Source organism: Eschscholzia californica, unplaced genomic scaffold (assembly GCF_041429995.1).
Source record: "Eschscholzia californica isolate CP2 unplaced genomic scaffold, dmEscCali1.0.p SCAF_4, whole genome shotgun sequence".
In the NCBI taxonomy this organism is placed as follows: Eukaryota; Viridiplantae; Streptophyta; class Magnoliopsida; order Ranunculales; family Papaveraceae; genus Eschscholzia; species Eschscholzia californica.
In genome coordinates this window covers 8,886,646-8,910,439 of record NW_028238461.1, presented here as the reverse complement: position 1 = coordinate 8,910,439, position 23,794 = coordinate 8,886,646, and the positions used below count along the sequence as shown (strand labels likewise).

The 23,794-nt window shown below is 37.0% G+C and overlaps 2 protein-coding genes across 3 annotated transcripts; one reads left to right on the top strand and one right to left on the bottom strand.

Moving 5' to 3' along the window:
* Positions 1–1,609: 1,609 nt before the first annotated feature.
* On the top strand, positions 1,610–5,565 carry LOC147542352 (uncharacterized). The gene is made up of 8 exons (XM_086635295.1): positions 1,610–1,770; positions 2,043–2,810; positions 3,036–3,176; positions 3,361–3,961; positions 4,562–4,994; positions 5,152–5,323; positions 5,406–5,498; positions 5,539–5,565. Exons 1-8 carry the CDS (start codon positions 1,618–1,620, stop codon positions 5,563–5,565), a joined length of 2,388 nt encoding a protein of 795 aa, XP_086491421.1. The 5' UTR covers positions 1,610–1,617.
* A 5,126-nt stretch (positions 5,566–10,691) lies between these two features.
* LOC147542351 (uncharacterized) lies at positions 10,692–16,349 on the bottom strand. Of its 2 annotated transcripts, XM_086635143.1 has the most exons (13): positions 15,715–16,349; positions 13,945–14,082; positions 13,748–13,835; positions 13,557–13,633; positions 13,307–13,413; positions 12,498–12,621; positions 12,303–12,419; positions 12,135–12,226; positions 11,916–11,982; positions 11,731–11,809; positions 11,414–11,505; positions 11,134–11,277; positions 10,692–11,039 (listed from the first exon to the last, which is right to left on the bottom strand). In XM_086635143.1, exons 1-13 carry the CDS (start codon positions 16,030–16,032, stop codon positions 11,013–11,015), a joined length of 1,470 nt encoding a protein of 489 aa, XP_086491269.1. In that variant the 5' UTR covers positions 16,033–16,349; the 3' UTR covers positions 10,692–11,012. The 2 variants fall into 2 exon arrangements, with proteins under 2 accessions (XP_086491269.1, XP_086491268.1); XM_086635142.1 differs by having other exon boundaries at positions 12,303–12,621; positions 15,715–16,270.
* Between the last annotated feature and the right edge of the window lie 7,445 nt (positions 16,350–23,794).

Genomic DNA, 23,794 nt, shown 5'->3' with positions numbered 1-23,794 from the left:
AAGACATAAATCTACGGCTCACCTCAAAAAACACCATTGTGTTATATATAATAGATATAATATATATATATGAGAGATTTTATAGGGCCCCTCATTTTTGTTAAAAGCCCCCCCCCCCCCCCCCCCCCCCCCAATGATAATTTACCAAGTAAAATGGTTCATGGGGAGGCCTTTTAACAAAGAGAGGATAAATCTAAGGCCCAAAAACACAGCCCAAATAGGAAATCCAACCCAATAGGGATTTATATTTCAAAAAAAACCCAAAATGTTAGATTACCTCTCTATCCCTCCAAAAGAAATTGTTCCCTCTCTTATCCCTCACACATTTCCCGCCAACACACCCAGCCTTTCTCTTTCTCTCCCTGACTTTGATTAGACACAACACACATCCCTCTCTTGGCTTCCGCGCTCTCTCTCTCTCTCTAACTTGAAATCCTATCTTCTCCCTCCATTTCGATCAAACTCTCTCTCTATTTCGATCAAACTCTCTCTCTTCTCTCTCTCTCCTCATTCAAACCGGTAAGACACAACCCTCTCTATCTCTCTCTCTCTCTCTTCATTCAACCGATTCACTCTATCTCTCCTCTCTATCTCGATCAAAACCAGAAAACCGGTCCATCTCTCTCTCTCTCTGTCTCTTTTTCAAGCGAAATCCCTCAGCCATTAACGCCTCTTAGAGTCCAAACGTTACAGCCGAAACTCTCTCAACCAAACCTATTTAAACAACCGGATCTCATCTTTTTTCTCTCTATTTCTCTCTGTTTCAACGAATCTAAAGCTTCTCTCTCGATTTCTCTCTCTTTCACAAACAGGTACATCTCTGTTCTTCCTCTAACTCTTGATTCTATCTCTGTTGTTAGTAAATTATTATGATTGTTGGAACATTTTTTGGGTTTCTTGTTTCACATCTGTGGGTTTTGGTACAGATTTAGGGGTGTTTGAAAATTTGGGGGAATTTTCAAACAATTAGGGTTTATGATTTCAAGTTTAGTAGTCTGATCTATAGTCTGTGATAAATCATTTTGGGTTGTTTTTCGAAAAAGTTTTAGGGTTAAGTTGCTCTAAAGTTTGTGATAAAACATTTTGGTTGTTGTTTTGTGATTTCAGAACCATTTGGGTGTTTATGGTTCTTCATCAAGCTTCTAGGTTAGTTTTGTTTTAACATTTAGGGTTGTGATCCGAAAGTTAGGTTTCTGTGGAGACATTTAGTACTTTGTCTTTGTTTTTTTGGGGGTCTGTCTTTGTTTATGAAGTGCATGATTTGGTTTATCATTGTGGGTTGTGTTGAAGAAATGTTGGATTATGTTCAGACATTTTTATAGTTGTTAGTGATTTCGAAAGCATGCATCTACACATAAAGGTCATTTGGGTGTTTATGATACTACATCAAGTTTCTAGGTTAGGGTTGTTTTAACATTTATGTTTCTGTGGAGAAATTTAGTCATTTGTTCAAGATTTATGGGTTGTTGATTAACATAATGTTTTTTTTTTTACCATTCATGGTTGTGATAAAAAAAACTAGTATATGTTTATACAATTTGGTTGTGTAAATACATTCTGCTTTTGTTTGTCTTTGTGTTTGTTTGAAACATATGAACTTTTGCAGACAATCCAAAGATGGCAAAAACTAACACCAAGAAAGTAGATGGTGCTGAATTGAAACAGCAGACTCCTGTGAGGGCTAGCCCCAGGAAGAGACCTGCTGAAGAGGCATCAAGTGCTGGGCCCAGCAAGAAAGGCAAGAAAGTTGCCAGCCCACAAAAAGCAAAGGTGTGTTATTGTATAAACATTTTTTACTATGTTCTGACAATAATGTTTGTGTTCTCACATTTCTTATAATTGTTATGCATATTTGTTAGTGTGTTAACATTCTGTAAACTGTTGCTTCAATTATTGATCTGTCATTATTGTGTAGAGGCCTATGCTTATTGTGTAGACACATTAAACAATGATCTCCCATTATTTATTGTGATGAAGCATTAAGTCTACTGTTGTAACATTTTGTTGAATGCCCTGACATTTCTGTTATTGTTTCTGTGAAGCACCGTGGGTTTACTTCAAAGGCGAGAGTGGACAAGGTGGAGCCTCAACCAAAACCAACAGGGGCTAAAGAGCAGAAGAAGAAAGCTGCTTTCAATTACAAATGCAACTTCAAAGCAGTTTTCAAGGTGGCGCGGGAATTGCAGTTATATATTACTGAAGAGCAAAGGGAGATGTTGCTTTCTTCACCATTCGGGGCCTTATTTAAGGCAGTGACCAGTTTTAGTTTCCGATCAGAGAATGTGATGGAGAAGCCGAACAAAGCCATCTATGATCTTCTGTACTGCTATGACAAACAGAGCCAAGCCTTCAACATCGGAGGGAAGTTGATTCAGTTCACTCCCGGAGATGTTGCTTTGTTGTTGGGAGTCCCGATGGAAGGACAAATATATGATGCATTCCCAACCAATGTCACCATAGATGTGGCTAAGGACCAGTTTTTGAGCAAGTATTTCAAAGACTGTATTGTTGAGGGAAAGGCTGCATCTTTTGGGGGTCCCAGCATCGAGAAGGCTTTGCATGTGGCTGCAAGAACAAAGGCTCCGGCCATTGAGTTCTTGAAACTATGGATTATGTACATGGCAGCCACATTCCTGTTTGCTTCAGCTGCCGGCTCCTCGGTTGTCGGGAGTTTTTATCACAATCTCCAAACGGAGAGAATGATGAAAAGAGTTTCATGGGCGAGAGCTATTCACTCCTACATGATGGAGAGAATAAACAAGCACTCGGAAGACCCGGAAAAAGCTTCAGGATGCCTGACTCTTCTCCCCGTAAGTATTCATAACCATGCACTTAAATGTTTCATAATTTCTTATAGTGATAAAATTCAAATTAGTTTGCTCTGACATTCTTTTAAATGTTTCATCATTTTATTGGGGCTTCTGTAATGCTGGAACATTTTGGAGAATGTTTGGGCATGTTATAAATTGTGTTTCCATTTCTTATGGTGATAAAGAAAAACAGTACTGACCTAAGAGTGTTTAATTTCTTTGCAGTACTGGTATTGCATGCACACCAGGATCCATGAGGACCTGGTTGGAGAAGTAGGGGTCAGTCCTAGAATAGCTCGATGGATGATCGAGCCATTCTTCCTTAAAGGACTGGAAGAAGAGCTGGAAAGCATTACAGAAGAGCAGGTAATTTGTTTTAACATTTCTTATAATGTCTCGGTGATTTAAACTAATGTTCTAACATAACTAATGTCTGAGTGACATTTTTGGAAATGTTGGAACATTTGCACAAATGTTGGAACATGTAATTAAGTGCATGTGTTTTTTTAAGAGGTGTTGAGATAATAACCTTATGTATCCCTTCTTGTAGGTGAAGGTGGAGTTGGTGGCGGAGTCTGTGGAAGAGGAAGAGTTGTTAAAGTTCACGGAGAGGGTGGTGGAGGAGATGAATGAGGAGGAAGTAGAAAAGTTGAAGGAGGAAGTGGAGAGGTTGAGAGAAGAAAATTTGTTGGTTAAGAGAGAGTGTGAGAGGGTTAAGAGAGAAAGTGAGAAGGTTAAGAGAGAGAGAGAAGTATTAAAAGAGGAGTTGGAGAGGATGAAGAGAGATAGAGGAGAGAAAAATGATGTATTGGAATTTGATTTTGGTGTAGGAGGGGAGGTGGATGTTAGAGACGAGGTTGGTAGAGAGTTGGTGACTGTTGGAGAGGAGGTGGAGGGTGGGGAGGTTAGACAAGAGGTGGAGAGTGGAGATGGTGGAGAGAAGATAGTGGAGCAGGAAGTAGCCCCAAAAAATGCGGAACAAGTAAACGTAGAGGCCCGCAACGAAAAAGAAAGTGATGCCGAGGCCCAAGCTGAAGGAGCAGAAATAGACAATAAGGGTAAGAGGGCAATTTCTGATGAGTTGGAAAAGGGTCAAACTTCAGGGGAGGGGCACAACCAGGAGCAGAAAGAGAGCCAAGTTGCTGGGTCAAGTGAGTAAATGCTCACGCAATTCTTTACTTCTGTTGACATTCCTGTCTTTGCTTGATAAGAATTTGGAAATGTTGGAGCAAACACCACAATGCTTCAACATTTATGTTTCTGTTATAAAATTAATGGATATTGTCTTTGTTTAGATTAAAGTTGGTATCATTTCTAGTTTTTTTTTTTAAAGCAACGTATTAACTTGTGTGCAATCAATCTATCTTCTCTGAAATTCTTACTTACTTGTCAGATGATTGGTATGAACATAAATTGTTCGGCCATCGTTACAAGTTTTTTGATAAACGGTAAGTAAAAGAGTTCTATCGTACTCCCACGATGTCTTTTACCACGACAATTGAAGACTTTCTTTTACCACGAACGACAATAGACTGGTCGGCTAAGTAATAAATAAGAAACAAACAAGTAAGTGTTCTTCTCCCACATAAATGCGTAAAATGTTGGAACATCCGTGATAACGTTTATATATATTGATCAAAAATTGGAGAATGCTTTTTGTTAAGATTTGGGTTTTATATCGAATGTTGACTAGTTAAACGTGTGGTGGTGGGGGGCAGGTGAAAAGTCTTTTGCAAGTGTTTTGAATGTAGGTGAAACAGAGACGGGAGAAGTAGACTTCCAGCTGACTTGGCCTTCAGCTTTCTTTTCAGAGGTTTGTGAAGTGGCCAAAGAATATGAAAACTACGAGATCGTGGAGAACGAAAGTTCTTCTGAAGACGATTTTGTAGATAGGCCAAAGGTTGAAACGGCTGAAGTTGTGGAAAAGAAAGATAAAAACAAACCAAACTCTTTGGTGAAGAGGGTTAAAACACAGCCAAGAACCCGAACCATGACCGAGAAAGGCAAGCAACTCGAGAAAAAGAAAACAATCAATGTAGAGGACATTATAGAGTTGGGAGCCGGAAAGTCAGAAGAGGAGAAAGTTAAGAAGCTTGGAAACTGGAGAAGAAGCCCAGTCTGGAAGAATGTCAAGGAAGATGAAAAGGGTCTGATGGAAGAATTCATCAGGAAAAGTGACAAAAGGTACGAGTAGGTTACTGTAATGTTCATGCACGGACAAGAATGTTTAAACATTCTTGTTTGTGTTGTAACATTAATTTTAGGTTACTGTAATGTTCTAGCATTGGCTGATATGTCCTATCATTGCAAAAAGTGACACTGTTTTTCCCACGTTTTCCAGTACTAAAGTGTGGTTTAGTGACGGGATAAACGACATATGTGGAAAGCAGCTCGACATGTTGATGATGAATCTAGAATGCGATTCACAGATTATCAACTGGGCCAGTTCCTTCGTCACTAACCAAAAAGAATTGAAAGAAAAGTGTGTGCTTTGCCTCCCATCAGAGATCTACGTAAGTGAAGAGATTAGAATGTTTTCCTATCGTCATCTTTTATATGAGAGAACATTTTGATAACTTTGTGTTTGTTCGACAGACAATGATAAAGTCGGAGGTCAACCAAGCTTCAATCGAACATATGCTCAATCGCACGTTGAGTAATAATGCTGGGAAACCGGAGATCTTGTTTGTGTGTGCACCAATCTGCCACCCAACAACGGGGGACGCAGGAAGGGGGGCGCACTGGACACTATTGATATACAATGTATTTCTCCATAGGTGGACCCATTATGACTCAATGTCATTTGACAAGAAGAAGGCCAAGGACTGTTACGAAAATGCCAGGGAGTACGCGGCATATGTCGAGGATGTAATGGAAGAAGTTGGGTTCACAATGTTTGGAACCCAACAAAAATATGCAGATGTCGTTGGGGAGCCAGAATTCCCTACTCAGGGAGAAAAGTAAGTGTTCTCACTCTTTATTTGTTCCAACATTATGATGCATGTTATAATTAGTTTGAAATTGTTCTAACATTCCTGGAAATGTTGGAACAACAACTTTTATGTTTTTAGAAATTTGATAAAAACACACGTAGTTATTAATAATTTAGTCTCATTTAACATTATGTTTCAGAATTGTCTGTGACTGTAGACACATTATTGGTTATGCTTTAACATTTCGTTTGTGTCTTGAACAGCCCGGATTGCGGTCTGTTTGTCATTTTGAAAATTGAAGAACTCGTGGCAGACTGCACGACAACAGGACCCAAACAGCGTACAGAAAACCCAGATTGGGTATCCCTGGCACAAAGGAAGAGGGCCAAGCTAACACACAACATTTTGAAAGAGAATACGATATCTTGGAGGATGGCCCGAGCTTGAAGTAGTTTCCCCTGTGTATGTTTTTTTGGTAAAGGATTTTTTTTAATCAAAAATGAAGTAGTTGTTCAGGTAACGGGTTATGTTCATATCACTAAACCCGAAACGACTTCATTCTTGATTAGATTACAAACAAATATGGTTTCTAAATTATTTTGGGATGTTAACAACATACAATGATTTTGGATGGGATGATTTTGGGAAGTAAATTTGAATATATTATTATTTTTCTTCAACAACATGTGTGACATGCATTGTCCCCTTAGAGTTTGTTTCAGGGAAGAACATACACATATATGTTAGAACATTCCTTTCAATGCTGGGACAAATTGATAACTGTTTGAGAAATATGTAATAATGTTCCTTCATTAATACGAATGTATTCAAAAAAATCCATAATGTTGACACATTGTAAATAATAGTAAGACATGTAAGGATTCATTCACTGAACATTTTGTAGAATGTTATAACATTTTCACAAGAGAACAAAATATGTACTAAATACCAAAATATTTTTCTAAAACATTCAACACAATGTACAGACAGTCTGCAATATGTTGAGACATATCGTTGATGTTGAAGCATTTAGAAAAATGAGAACTACAGTTGGGCCCGACATGTTGCACTGTTGTGATAAGAGGGTTGGTTGCACCTGCGACATATTCTTTTCCTCCTGGTAACATCTCCGGAACTCTGCAACCGTGTTGTACGTGGTCTCCCTGGTGCCCTTCTAACTAGTGGAGGAAGAGTCTTGGTTAATGGATCGAAAGTATAGGGTTCGTCATAATTTGGAACGGGGTAAACACAATGTTGGTATGTGTTCCTGTAAGCCTCAACCGTCCAGACTGGATCGTAAAAACATGTACTATCACCCCGAGTCTTGTTGATGCATAACATTGCATGTTGACACGGAAGCGAATCTACTTGCCAACGCCGACAAGAGCATGTGAGAGTACCAAGATTTACGGAATGGCGTGGAGTCGAATATACTTCATAAATAAGTGGGGCTGCCTCGACGTATCTCCAAGTCTCCGCAACTTTGTATTTCGCTTGTTGCTCCAAGTTAATGGATGGGCAAAGAAATGTATTCCATCCAATAGCGGCGTCTCTATGCTTTCTCATTTTGTTCATAATCTTCTGTCTTATGGCATCCAACAATGCTGTAATAGGGAGAACGCGGGCTTTCTTTACCATGTTGTTGAAGCTCTCAGACAGTTGGGAAGTGATGGCGCCATACCTGTAAGACAACATTATAACGTCTGTAACAACATTGTACGGAATGCTTATATTAAATCAGGTTGTGTTCCAACCGTGCCCTAAATGTGTAAACATCAATTGGAATGACAAAACACTAGGAAGAATGTCCTCTCATAACAGAAGCTATGATTAAATGTGAAATAATTACTGGGTAAACTAAAAGTGTGCCGGTAACAAGGCTCGTGGTGTTTCAACATTTCAACTGAAAATGAGTAAACAAAATACCTATCTCCGGGGAAAAAGGAATCTGCCCATGATTCCGGATTAAGGGATTGGAAAAACCTCTCCACATTGGTTCCACCCATCTCAACCATTTGTTCAATGGTTGCGTGATACTCGCTCTCGGGTAATGCACGTGCCGCCGTAAACATAAGACTCTGAAAATAACGTGACTGGCGCGCCCCGTTACGTATTCTCAAGTTTAGATTACAGCGTAAGTGCCAAGCACAGAATGAGTGGTGAGCAATGGGAAAAACATTCTTCACGCCTTTTAGAATTCCAGCATGTCTATCCGAAATAAAGGTGTAACGTTTGATCGGATCCACCACTAATTTCAAATTTTGCAGAAACCAATCCCAATTATGATCATTCTCAATGTCCACAACTGCGTAAGCAATGGGGAAGAGACCTAACAAAAAAATAATAATACAAAATTAGTGTTGTTGATTCATAAACCAATAGTGCATTAGCAAATGATCCAATGTCTAAACATCCTTGGTAATGTTCAGTGACACCAATAAATGACGCATCATCTCACTCGATGCAGCGACATTGTAGATCGTGTTCTTAAAATTTTGTCAAGTGTTGGCAGGAACATTAGAATGTTAACGTACGATGTGAAATGAAAACATACCGTCGTTTCCGTCCTTGGTAACCGCAGCTAAAATGCAGCCATTAAAACGTGTTTTGGCGAATGTTCCATCAATATAGATCACGGGACGACAATGTTGAAACCCAAGGATAGATGCGTGAAGCGCAATAAAAACTCGGACAAATCTATTGGTAGTGGGTTCGATTTGCAAATCAATTATGCTATTGGGATTAGTAGTCGCCAAAGAATCTACGTACCACTTCAACTTTGCATAGGAATCACCCTCCTGCCCGAATACTTTGTCCATGGCTACCTTCTTACCACCGTAAGAAAAGTAATAGCTCAACTCAACACCGTAATCGTCTTGAAACTTTTCTTTAACTTCAGCAGTACTCCAATTTGGGTGTTTTCTGATGTCGTCATCCATTAGGCTGCCAACAAGTTTACTAGAGAGTTTGGGATCCGCAGGTTTGAGAACAACATCGAGACAATCGTGTATCGGTTCGTATTCTTTCAAAAGAAACACGGATTTACATCCCAATGGTGCAACCCCGTGGACTCTCCAATTACATCCGGGTTTAGAACAAACGGCAGTCACACGACCTGGTTCATTCTTGATATATTTGTAGTTGTTCTTGGTTGCAATGGTATATCGACCGAGAGCGTGTCGAAAAGCTTTGACACCACCGGGAAATATTTGCCCAATCTCCGTAAATACGTCGCCCCATGAGTCACATACTAACTTCTTGTCATTATTTTGAGATGTAGAAAGTGACCTTTCAGGTTCCATACTGCAAATTTGAATAAAATGTTATGAAAGTATCAAAAAATGTCTTAACAGGTTGTCAAATGTTATAACAAAATATGGAATGTTTTAGCATTTATTAAGATGTTCCAACATTCCTTGCACTGTCATAAAAACTGGAATAATTTCACACAATGTTGTACAAAGGTACACAATGTTAACACAAACTGTCCTGTTTAGTTACAAAAACAGGAAAGGTTTTGAGAAAAAAACTAATAAACTGAACGACCAAACAAGATATATGTGATAAAATCATATGGTCCACACTGCAATGTCTGATCATTTCATAAAATGATAATCACAGTAATCATTAGATAGCATTGCAACAAATATGTTAACACATTATAAAAGTTAGGTTAACATTTAACAAAATGTTTTCAAATTCTGAACAATGAAATTACAGAAAACAGAAGTGTAGAGAAAAAACCCTAAACTGTACGGACAAATCATAAACATTGGGAACAAAAACAGAAACTAATCATCACAAAAGAAGGATGAACAAATAATAAAAAGGTACCTGGTTTTATGGAAGAAGAAGATGATGACTGAAGTTTCTACAGAGAAGAAGATGATGACTGAAGCTGATGACTGAACCACGAAAAAGGTAAAAAGGTTATCTATCTCGGGACGGTTTTTCCACCAAGAAGAAGATGAAGAATGAAGGAAGGTGGAACTTTTCAGGTCTGGGCTTCAACGAAAACAGAGAAGAAGATGATGAGTGAACGAGCAAAGTAGGGTCTACAGTGAAGAAGATGATGAATGAAGCAGCAAAGGAGGGTCTACAGAGAAGAAGATGATGAATGAAGGTGGAAGAGATGGAAGAGATGGCCGGTGAGGTTGGAAAGAGAAAAGAGAAAAGAGGGTTTGGTGTTGGGCGATGAGGTAGAGAGAGAAAGAAACCCGGTTATGGAGAAGAAAAGGGAGATATTTTAGAGAGAGAAAATTTTGGTTTGGAAAAGGAGGGAGTAGTTGGATATATATAGGAGGGCAAAAGAGGGAATAGAAGAAACCATTAGGTCTTAGAGATACAAGTTGGGAAGAGATGAAGCATAGGGATGTGTATTTGGGTTTGATATGAATTATTATTTGATTATTGGGTTTTGGGTGAGATAATAAACCTTGTTGGGTTTTTTTTTGTATTTGGGCCCAAAATTTGGGCCTTTCATCAAAAAATTCTTTAACAAAACTGGGGAGGCCTTATAAAACTTCGCTATATATAATATATATAGATATAGACACACAAGTATGTATAGGAGCGAGCTATTGGAAACTTGACTGAGTTCCGCCTAAATAAGCTATTGGAAACTTGACTGAGTTCCGCCAATATTTAGGCGAGTTAATCGTTGTGGCCCGACCCCAACTACTTAAAAGCTTAGTGAAGCTTAGAAGCACAAGACCAATTTGATTTGGGTAGGCAAAATAGTTGTGCTACTAGCATTGTGACCAAGTCCAGTTTTCTTATTTCCAATCTTTGTTACTATAATTTTTCTTCTTCCAAGTAGTCAGCTAGTTAGGGGGAACATTTGGGTTACCGTTCGGCCGGTAAAAGAGTTGGTTAGGGTTCTCTCACATATGCAGAGAAGAGATCCCTATTACACAGACTACTTTGTAACATGGATTCATTCAACTACTCTACCAATCTAGCCTTTATTTCATCATAAGATTCAGGAGCTTTATACATAAAACCCCCCCTCCCAATAAATCCCACATCTAATGGACAAGAAAGAGACTTTGGGGGATGGGTGGGGAAAACACAAGTAGTACTAGTGCTAAAAAAAGGTAAGAAAAGAGAAGCTTCTATGATAATCTAGCCTCTTCCATTTTACGATACAACGCGAGACCCTGATTTACTCCTTGTACTACGGCCCCTTGGTCCCTCCTTCTCCCTCTTAGGATAATGGTGCAAAGTCTATGTTAGGACCGACCCATCATCGCTCTATCGTAGACAAGTATTACGATCCAATTCCAATTAATCGTAACTGCGGAAAAAAAAGTAAAAAAGATCAGTTAAAGTCATAGCAGGTTAATTGAGAAGAATTTGTATGTTATATGGAGAGAGCGAGAGAGAGTTACGATGTTGTTTTCAGGTCTCTGCCAGTAGAATCCTTGCAAGAGAAAGGGTAAAACATTGCAGGCTGCAAATATATAAATCATGAGAGCGTGCATACCCATCCACTCTAGAACTACCGTCGGTCTTCTAATTCCACATACATCTACCTGCATCCGACACCAAACAAACACACAATGCCTTCAGACCCATCACTTTTTTTTTTTTTTTTTTTAACTTTTATCGATATCATTCTCTTCTTCTTGCTAAAGCCCACCATGAACACAAATGAATTAGAGATCTCACCATCATATAGATGATAGCAAAAAGAATTCCAGCAGCCCCCGCTGTGACGCACGTGTAACTTACTGAGTAAAGAGCCTTGTTTACATGCATTCCTATAAACCCAAGGAGAAAAAACAAGATTACTTCTAAGACCAATCCATTACCATTGAACAAAGTCAAATTCTGTCTCAACAATTTGCTTTCAATAGGCCAGAACAACCCGGTCAGACATTTGTTATAAATTAAGCCGCACGTTGGTTTTCGTATACAATTTTTCTTTCAATGAGATGTGAAGAGTATTACGAAATTGTAATCCACCTTATATACTACATTCTTACCGCACAAGTCCAAGACAAAGCCTATAGCAACAAGTCCACACCCAGGAATCATCCAAGAGAAAATCCTATCTTTGTGATCCTGCAAATATATATGTAAAGAGTAAGGAGGGTGAGAAACTTAACTATTTCTTCTGTCTAAATCCGTTTCGAGTTAAAAGCTTTTCAGGATAAGAATGAGTGATTACCGTAAAGTGTGCAATAATGTGCCCATATTGCAATCCTATTAAGCAAGTAACTATAGCCATTATAGAACTGCAACATATAGCAAAAATCATCGCATCAAATATAGGGAAGAGGAAGGAACTGCATTTCGTCGTTAATTTAATCAAATCTTCCTCAAGATAGTAACCGAGCATTATGAAGGAGAGCCTCTGATGAAAGTTTAAACAAAAAGTACAATTAACCTTAAGAGTCCTTCGGGATCAAATGGGGCTTGACACCAAGAAGGTGCATCCGGTGGAAGTGGGCCGTAATCTGGGGAGTTGATGCTGCATTCCTGGGGAAAAAACAACTATTGAAGGTAAAATAAACCACGACAAAAAAGTGAACATCCGATGCTGTATTATATCAACCTTAGTTCGTGCGTAAATAGGTCTCCTGTACAAATGTTGAATATGCAACAGCTTTCGGTCAATCATTCCAACAGCATTACAAGCAGGTTCTGTGTCTCCACGAACTCCACATTTCACCTTTAGAAACGGACGGTCAGCCCAATGCAAGTTCAAACATAAAAAAAGCACCCATTTAATTGTGAGGATAAAACTCACCAAGAATGTCTTTGTGGAGAAGGAGGAGCTGCCGTTTTCACTTGGGATTTGGTACTCCCAATCAGGAACATATAGCCCATATAACAGCGCAACATACGTAATGGTAAGCACCAGTGCCAATATCCTGGCAAGAAGATAGGATGGCGTTTAAAATTTGTAGATCATAGATAAAGGTGATATTCCAACAATCTGTAAAATAAAAACTAATGGAGAGGATAAGATATAGGTACTTAATGACATTGATCATGTCTAGACCATGAGACAAATGATGGATAAGAACACTATACGGTGGGAAGCCGAAGACATGGCAACTACGTACTAAAACATCAATACATTCCCTGGAAGACTCCGTCGTGTACTCTTATTCAAATTGTAGGCATGTTCACAGATTCTACACTATGAAGACAAACTACAAAAAATGGGATCCACTTCGATAGAGAAACCGAATGTGCAAAATAGCATGGGATTCTGTTGGAAATATGGAAAGAAACAAAATTTTGGAGGCCAAGAAGCGACCAAATAAGATGTTAAGTTTGCAGTAATCCAACTCAAAACCAATTGGCAATGAGTGGAGAGGATCTAGACATTATATTCTTGGTTGCTAGATCACCCTTCTCCCATGTGGGACTATTCTGACAAAAGAAACATCATAAAAAATCAAGAGAACGGTCTATTTATGAGCATCTCCACTCGGAACTATTGAGTTCCAACTTTTACTTTGATATTAGACACATAGACTAGATCTCATTTCTATATTGAACTAAAAGTCTTGGTCACATAGAATACAAAATATTCCGAACATCACTTACCACTGGAATTGATACTTCTTAATCAAAGATGACTGCGACTTAACAACGTTATCACGCTTGAGCCAAATCTCACATACTGCTGTTAACAGATAAGCTATCGCAATTCTCTGACAAAACACAATTGTTCATTATTATCTTGATGTATTTCAGAACAAGGAAGAACTTTCTTGATTTCTTCCATGTAAGTCAAAGAGATAACCATTTTAGAACGTACGAAGCAAGTAGAGGAATTAAGAAGACAATATTACACCTGTAGAATACCAGTCCATCTAATGCGTTGAATGTCAACACCATAAGTTAGATTGTTGAGTCCATGTATATATCCGCCTAGGACAGGATCGAGTAGAAACAAGAAAATAACTTTTAGCAAATCGAGGACAAGATTGTATTATGTTTAAGCAAGTAATTTCGCAAAACTTGTAATCAAGTGAAGTAGGACACCTTGTAAAACAAGACCCAGGATTAAAAGTTTCAATGCTCGAAGTATAGCCTTTCTAGTCGCGATAGCTCTGTCTCGATGTGCCACTTTCTACAGACAATGTTGGTTATTGACATTAATTATCTTTCTTATTGGTTAAACAAGTAGCTAACTAGCTAGCTAGATTGAGAAAAGTAGTAGTAGTTAGTAGGAAAAGTACCTTGTATGTAAGTCCAAGGGAAAGTCCAACAATAAACAAGAAGAATGGCATGACAAAATCAGCAAGGGTAACACCATCCCATGGTGAATGATTTATTGCAGGAACAACACCCCCAGCATCATCGACTATTATCATTAGCTGCAGCCACCAATCATCCCCCACACCAAATTTTTTTTAAAAAAAATATCATCGATCGTATGACACCAAAAAATTAAAATTCACGTTTCATTTATGACTTTATGTCATCAATCTCTTGGTGTGGTTAGCCATAATTAACTTACCCGGATTGGCACGTATATTAAAGGTCATAACCGAAAGATTTGGTTTGATGCATAGAGCTGTGTGTCTGATAACGGAATCAAACTATTGTGTTTTATATGATGGTCAGGATGGGTGGTGGAGATTCAATGTTTAAGCCAATACATAAAAACGCATCAAAAAATTTCCCATTATTGAAAAAACAATCAGAAAACAAAAAATATCATATAATTAAAAAAAAAACAAAAAAGTAACACACAATAAAAAGATCTAACATTTAAAGTTGAATCTTTTTGTTGAAGTGTAATTTTGTGGTTTGGTTATCCAACCGAACAAACCGTTCAGGTATTTAGTTTGATTCAGTAACAAATGGATTAGCTCGGATTGAATTATGCAGCGACCGAATCGTTCGGATTGGTCTGTGGAGAGGACTAAAAAATCAGTAACCCAATGGATACACAACCATAGTCATAATCAATGTGATTGTGACAAAATGGAGAGAGTAAAAAGTATTTCTTTATATAGTTCATGGCACCATGTTCGTTTCCGTACTTTTCATTGAGAAATATATTTGAGCATTTATTTCCTTTGTTTGTCAACAATGAACAAGATCCACCATGGAACTTACTTTTATTATTCTATAATTCTTAAGTAAGTAAACGGGACAGAGCATCTGTTTGATAAGCACAAAAAGAAGAAGAAAAAAATAAAATATTTATGCGGCAGAAGGGGACTGATGTGGATTCACAAATAATATCCCCAACTCCGACCAACCCACGACTGCCTTCATTTTATTAATCCAATAATGACTTTGAAAAATTGCATACACTTTTAAAAGACAAAAATTGTATTTAGATAAATGGAGATGAGAGATTGACAATTCTTTTTGTTGAAAGAAAAAAAAGTAGAAATAATAACCCAATACATTAAGAAAGTGGACACAAGGAAGTACTCTACTCAAAGTTTGAGAAAATTGGACTCGATAAACAATATGATTAAAGGGTACCACATGGCCCAAAACTTGTTTTCTGCGTGGCCAGACTGTTGATGCTATGATGCAGCATGTCCATTTTCCACCACTCCCATGTATGTCATGTCATCATTTCGGTCATGTTCAGACACAATTTTCGTGCATCTAGACTTTACAATATGATTAGAGGCCCAGAGAGCGGATTGAGCCAATATTGGGAGAAATAGATAATTGTATCCAGAAAAGCTTTTGTCTACATTTTCCTTGAAAAATGGCCCTCCTTTTAATATTCATTTTATTTGTCACACAAACAAATGTTGAAATATGTTACTATCCCATCCCATGGATCCCAATTCCCAAAGAAAGGAAAAATAAAAATAAAGAAATAGAATGTGTACTACATTCTCTTAAAGTATTTACGAATTTTGAGAGAAGAATTAGAGATAGAGAACGGAACGAGAGACTAATTAGTTTAACACATACAAGCTAAAACGAATAAATATAAAGAAACAAAAAGAAGGGAGAGAAGATTCAATATTTACCGCGACGGTGAGTCCTCTAAAAACATCAAGGGAAATGAGACGCGTCTTGGAAACAGAAAAGGAAGCAGCAACGACAACAGGATCTCCACGGGTTAGTGGTAAGGAAGATGATTTCGGTATGTCACTGCGGGCATTTCGTACTGCTCCTACTAGATGATGAGGGGGTTGTACCATTTCTGTATCTTGTGTGGAGGAGTCTCCTAATCCTATTCCTTCCTCCATAAACATGAGCTTGTTATTATTATACTTATCCTCATCATCTCCAGCCCCCCATTGTATTAGGTGCCCATTCTCCTCTTCACTTATAAGCTTGTACATTGTAAATCTTCTTTTTCTCTCCTCTAGCTAATTCTGTTTATTGTTCCCCCAAAAATAGAGACAGAGTAGTCTAATAACTCACTCCAGTTTCATAATGAAAGAAAGAGAGAGAGAGAGAGAGAGGGGATTATTAGCTAGGTAGAGTTCCAAAATGGAGATGAGGGGGAAACTTGGCAACACCTCTCCTTTCCTTTTCGTGATCGATTCCCTCAACTCTCTCTTTATTTCTCTCTCTCTCTATCTCTAGATGCTAGAGTATATATAACATAACAAAAGTATAAAGGATTCTCTCTCTTTCTCTCTTTGATTGTGGCCGTAGAAACCGCTACCAAAATGTGTGTACATAATAAATTACTATAAACACAAAGATGACGATAACTATAAAAACCACCCAACCCTTTATTACCTAACCAAGTCCTATTCACATATTCTTTTTTGTTAACTCCCATTTCATACCCAATTGCCACAACTGAAATAGTTGTTACATTTCATGGAAGCTAAGTTTAATAAGCTAGTTTTTCTGCTCAATTATTATAGAGCAATATGACTATACCCAAAAGATAAGACAATCAAATCATACATTATGAACGTGTCCCGAAATAGAAAAAGATTTACTCCATTATACATGAAAAATGATAGAGAATAAGAAAATCCAGACATACTCTAGACATACATCTTATGTGGCTTATTCTGATTCGTGTTTTTGATGATTCTAATTCATTAGACAACTAATCACAGCAAACCACGTAAGATGTATGTCTAGAGTATGTCTGAATTTTCTTGTTCTCTATCATTATATCAATTGATACAACAAATACTACAACAGTCATTCAACATTCTCATTTTGTGTGGTTCAGTTTGTTTTCAATAAGTTTTGGAATTACGAAAATAATAAATACAAATCATGTTGCAAATTATGTACTCTATTTCCTAACCAACAACATTATATATTAGGGGTGTTTTAAGGCGCGTCAAAAGTTTGTGTTATAGGTGCATCCCCCTTCTGTTTTGACTATGCTTGTGTTATAGGTGCATTCCCCTCCAGCTCTGAGTATGGTAAGCTTGCTTTGACCACTGCGTTTAAGACATCAAATATTTATTGCACAGAGAATCAAACTTAGAGAGAAATAAAGTTTGTGATATTATAGCTTGGGCAATAGAGAACGGAAAGAGAAAATAAAAAAGTGTTCAACCCCTCTGACATCAGTGGACTCGAGCCGATTTTAGGCCGATAATTTTGAGCCAAACAAAAAGTGAAAATTCCTCTTTTGTAAGGTTTTTTTTAACAATTCTCTAAAAATTGGGAGGCGCTATTAACACAAATCAAAAGGGCCACTAGAACATGCCTATGTAGAAACCCTGTCAATCAGTTCTCAATCAATAAGCTATTGAGACTGTCACTTCGAAAAATTACCGTGTACATTGTTCGCATTCCTCAAAAATAAATATGTAGAATATGACATAATTTAACATGTCGATGCCAATTAATATATTTTTCTTATGAAACCATGCCAATTAATAGGACTATGGGTTGACAATATGCACATAGATGCTTAGTGTAATTTTAGCATTGATTTACAAGGTGAGACATCCAACTACTTCCACAAAAATTATTGAGGTAGAAGTAGATACTTTTAATGATATATAATAGAAAGATGAATTAGATAGAAGATGCCAATAAAAATTAAAGTGAGGAGTCCGGAGATGATGACGATAACATTCTGAGATGGGCTAAGTAAGAAGATAAGTCCTATTTATCCCTCCATTTTGGTCCCTCTCCCAACTCTCCGTCGATGTGGCAACATATCACTTGAGTGTGGAGAAATTGGAGAGAGAATTGTGAGAAAATATACTTCAATGATATGTCGTCATATCACTTTAGATGAGTTGTCGTTACTGAATTGGAATAGAAAATTAACCTCTATTCCAATATAGTGAGCCGTCGACACATCAACTGAAGGGTTGGGATAGAGAGCAAATAGATGGATGAATATAATTTGTGTAATAGATTACTATAAACACAAAGATGACGATAACTATAAAAACCACTCAACCTTTATTACCTACCCAAGTCCTTTTCACAAATTCCTTTTTGTATACTCTCATATATTAATATAATATTAATTGCCACAAGTGAATAGTTGCCCCGTTTGATGTAATTTTATGTGAATGAGGTTTAATAAGCTAATTTTCCGTATTGCAAAACAACTATATCCAAAGAAAAAAATAAGGCAGCCAAATTATATTAAGAACGTGTCGCGAAATTGAAAAAAGTTGATTATATCGATACAACAAATACTTCAACAATCATACAACTTTCTCATTTTGTGTGGTTCGGGTTGTTTTCGATAAGTTTTGGAATTGCAAAAATAATAAATACAAATTTTATCGCCAATTATATATTTTAACTCCTAAGCAACAACACTTCTGTATTAGGGATGTCTTAAAGGTGCTCCAAATTTGTGTTATTGGAACATCCTCCCCCCTTTTGACTGCCGTAAGTTTGCTTTGGCAACTCTGTTTATTGGCGCTGCTAAAATTTGTGGACTCGAGAATACTTTCATAACCGAACTTGGTCTGACTCCACCAATTTTAACAGTATTTGGTATTGGTTGTGAAGCAAACTCGGTTCGAAACTGAATAATAGTATGAATTTACTGTTTCACCCTAGTCAACAAAAACCTAAATAAACATCATAAAATAACACCATCTTTTAGCCTATTAAAGAACCCTCGACTGATTTCCATCAAAATCACCAAGACTACTGAGTTTGGATTCATCGATATAGTGAAGAGTTTAGAGAGTTAAAGAGAGGTTTCAGGGATTATCTCAATTCTGAGGCATCATTTACAAATGCAACACGCAATGGACATCGCATGCCACATTATCATACATATATATCGACAACATGAAGGAATCATTTACAAATTTGGCATTCGCTCACTACAATCGGAAGTATAATTAATTGGTTAAATCACAATCTAGCAAGATCGGTTACAACTCTACAGGGTCCCAAAAGTCATAGTAGAAATAGATAGAATTTTAGTGATATATAAATGGAAAGGTGAAATAGGTACTAAGATGTGAATAAAAAATAAGGTGGGGGATTGGTAGATGATGAGATGAGATGAAGGGGTAATTAAGAAACTTTAGAGGAGAGGGAGTTGTCGTCATATCATTGAAGAGAGAATTAACGTCTAATAACAGCATTAGGAGGATGAGAAGTGGAGAACTCATCTGGACCGGGTTGGATTGGACTGGATGGGATTGGTAGTTCTTAACCTAACTTGCATCTTATGCGTCTGCAACATTAAAGTGAGATTTATATTTCCTTTAAACAACATCAAATTGATGATGGAGAAAAAAAAAACTCCCCCAGATGGAGTTGATTTGTGAGGCCCCTGTGATTAGCCGCCGGGTAGGGGAATTAGTTGGGAGTGTCGATCACCTAACCTAGTTTTCGGATTATCTTTAAGAATTTTGTTTAGATTCCATTTAGTCCCTAATTTGTGACAACTTCACTATTTTGACCCCAGAAGTGTTCATCAATTCGTTTTGACTCTCAAAGAAACACATGATACGTTAATATGGAGAGACACATTAACATCGAATTGATTCAGTAGGAAGACTTTCGTGTCGATCTAACTTAGTGAACCCATTCACCACGTTCTTGGGTGAATATATGTTTGTATCCAAGATGGTGGAACAATGTGTATGTTGGGTACTTGTGAACCCAAAGATTATACAAGATTATGTAAAGATCATGCATCATCTCCTATTTATTTTGAATTAACCAAGATGATAATTTTGGAAACACCACCACTTGACTGACTATACCCACTACCTCTTTTGGAGATTCTCTTCTTAAGGGTTTATTGGGCAAAATACTTGTATTTACTTTGTTAGTTTTGTTAATATGTTTTTTTTAATAAATACTAGTAGTATAAAATACGATGAGATAAGAGAATAAGTAGTGACATGCTTTTTTTTGTTAAGTAAGTAGTGACATGCTTTTTTTTGTTAAGTAAGTAGTGACATGCTTATTACATATTGTTATAGCCATGCATGCCTAATGCCATTCAAACACGCGAAAAACCATGTAATTAAGTTCTAAGTACTTTAACAAAACAAATGTAAGTTGGAAGTATGGATGGATTCATGTAAGTTATTTTTATAATAAGGAAAGACCAATTAGCAGTTGCCACGACCAATATATACGACCAACAATTAGAAGGCCAAATATTATTAAAATATGTGACTTTCTAACTCACGTAGGAGGTGGGGTTCATTCGGCTGAAAGTGTAAGTTGCGTCACTTAAAACGATGTGTGCATCCATTCATTCTCTCACTAACACATTTGTTAATTAGAATTAATTGAAATTTATATTTTTACATAATTATTTATTTGAATTGTTTTATGTGACCTCAAATTTATTGCATTAAATCTAATTCCAAATCCCAAATTCCAACTGAGAGAAAGAAATGCGCCCCTCCATAAGGAGGCAAGGACATATAAAGGGGTAAGTCATTCACAGGGTGTCTGAATTACTTGTTGTGAAGGCGTGCATAATCTATGCAAGAATCAAATTATCATCCTATAATTTTATGTTTAATGTTGTACTTTCATATATCTTTTCCTATTTATAAATAAAAAGATTTTCGTCATTTGCTCACAACCCAGTTGATGAGTGATGAGAAAGACTAGTTTGGGTTGGGTAATTAAATTAAGGGTGATAAATTAGGTCTTGTACTATTTTGACGCCTAATTTCTTGATGACCTAACTTGTGGGGGAGTGAGGAGATATTGCCGGAACCCCCACCCAATTGGTATCCACCATATTATCTATCAAGTATCAAGGAAGAATATGGGAGATAAATTTGGGATTGATTTGGTTTTAGTATTTTAGATACTATCTGTATTTATTTTGCTTATCTCCTGGTAACTCTAATGTAAACACTACAAATATTATTTAGATAATTACATTTGTACTGTACAATCGAGAAGATATCTATCAAGGATCCTGAAACATGGAAATTCCTAAATATAAAAAATTCTCGGTAGCTTCAAAAGAAACCCCTAAAATCTCCTCAACACGGTGGATCTCAACCGTTTCAATTACGCAGCTTATCAAAAGTCGACCAAAGCAGATTATAAAAGGTCATAAACTCGCCTTGCGCAAACTATGAACTCCACGATTCACTCAATACTCAAATATTTAAGTGCAAGAGAAATCTGATTGTCTTGGACGTTGGAGAGGTTTCCGAGTTTGTTGCATCCCCCCCAACACCACCTCGGGTTCAAAGGAGCATGAGCGCATTCAACAAAGCAGATTCATCAATCACGGCGGGATCCATCGTTGTGGATTCGCTCTTCTGACTGATATTAAATTGACAATTTTTGACATCAGGTTGAGTGACATACCTTTTTTGGATTTACTATTGACTTGATACAGGTTGATCTGTTGGCCTTTTGATCTTTTCGTGACTTATTGACTATAGTCAACTGATGATCATTTTTTGGAACATCAATATATATATTGTAACTGTACTATTTGATATTAGCTAATATATTTTTTCTTTCAACAAAAAAGTCACTTCAGAGAGATTGAAGGGAGAAGCGGAAAGGTAGATATTGTTTCAGGTAAAGAGTGAGATAAATGGCAAAAAAATAATCTTGAAGGGAAGCGGTGAATTCTTCAGACACCTTATTAATATTATTTACGTTTTGGATGGTGATATTTGTCCGTACTCTATATAATCAGAAACGATTCATATAATCAACCTCTATTACTCATATCCCAAAACCACTACTCCTACTAAGCATGACTCGTCCTATTAAACATAGTTTTTTCACCTAGTAAGCACAAATGATTTCCTCCTCAACTAAAGAGGGTTCTTCAACGACTTGTTGTGCCCCTTCTTTCGATGGTTCACACCTTCCCTCGCTTCTTCGTCTCCTTCTCTCACTTCTTCTCATCTTTCTCACGCTTCTTCGCCTCCTTCTCCCGACTCCTCGCCTGGGTCGTCCCGTGATTCTTGTGTCTGCTCTTCGTTAACGATTTCATCGTCCGACTCGTTTGACTCGTCTTCCGACAAATTAGGTTGCTGCCTCTTACTTTTCTCCGCATTTTGTTTGGTGTGTAACTCCTGAAGTCAGACACGTTTAAACATAGTAGGGGGTTTCCCCTACCTGTACGAACCACATCAAGAGGGGAGACACTTGATCAGGTTGGTCCACTCTTTATTTTTTACGCCTACGTAACAAAATATTCCAAATAAGTATGCTGACTACTACAAAAATGGAACGTTGAAAGAGTTAACTATTATCAAAATGTAACATACACAGACAAATTTCGTGGGTCTGTAAGATGCAAAACAATTCGTGGGTAATATACTCGCGAAACCTTTCGTGGTTCTCCAACTCACGAAATGCTCGTGAAATCCCTGGTTAAACACTCGAAGACATTCAACAACATGAATCGTTTTCAACCAAACGGAATCGTTTTCAACATTATTCAACAGAAAGATTTGTCCAAAAGCTAAACCGTAAACATCCAATAGATTCTAAGGTTACAAAAATCTAAATCCTAAAACCCCAGGTTACAAAAATCAAAACCTTAGATTTAAGAGATCTTAATGATGAAGAAGGGGAAGAATTGTTACCTCTCTTGAAGATTATTGTTTGATGAAGAAGTTTTGAACTTTCAGTACTTGAAGCTTGTATCGAGATCAAAAAATTTGTTTCCCTGAAAAATCTTCAAAATTTCGCATCTTCCCTTTAAAATTTGACACCCCATAAACTATTGTTATTTCTCCAAAGTGCTGGTCTAAGTTAACTACTAAAACATAACCTTCCAGATAGAAATATAAATTTTAGATATTGATTGAGTTGGAGGGAGTTTCGCTGGCTGAATCCATCCATAAACCTAGACCCCGGTAACCCTCGTAACCAAAGCGTATCAGCCCAAGTCCAAAGACAGCTCGGTCAATCAAACTGAGCGTCGAATCCAATAAATCCAATTTATCATAGAAGTACTTATAGATTCTTAGAGAGTTAAAAGTAAGATTGTCAATGTCTTGATTTCACTTGATTAAAGATCTTAATACTCGACAACACACAAGATAACTAGTTTGAATAATAATCCCTTAATTAAACACCCATTAAGGTGAAGATCAAACCAACTAACGAACTAGATAAAGAATGACGCGATCCTCCAGAACCAATAGAAACCCTAGATCCAAAAAGATTACTAAGTACCCATTTACTATTATATAAAACAGAAGGGAAAACGATGACTGGGACAAACACCCTTTTTTAATAAAGGATATTGTCTAGAAGTCCTTCTCAAAATTTAAAATATAGTCCTTCGTAGAAATAAAGTTACCTATTTAAAAAACAATAATCGTTTCCTTCTTAGAAACAAAATAACTAATTTAAGAAAAAGAAACAAAATAAATTTCAAGGGTCAAAAAGAGAAATTAAAATTCCTCTCTCTCTTTCAATAAAATAATAACTAATTTAATAGAAAAGAAACAAAAAAAATTATAACTAATAAAAATCTCTCTCTCAATAAAATATAATAATAAATTTCGTAACATTTGATTGATACAAGTGTACGTGCCCTAGGGCACGGGATATACCCTAGTTTATGATAAAAACACAAAAAACTAACCTTTTGTTCATGTTCGGCTTTCTTGCAGACAATATTGTAAATCTCCTTCTAATGCCTTTAATAGAGGTCAAAGCAAACATAGTCTTTTG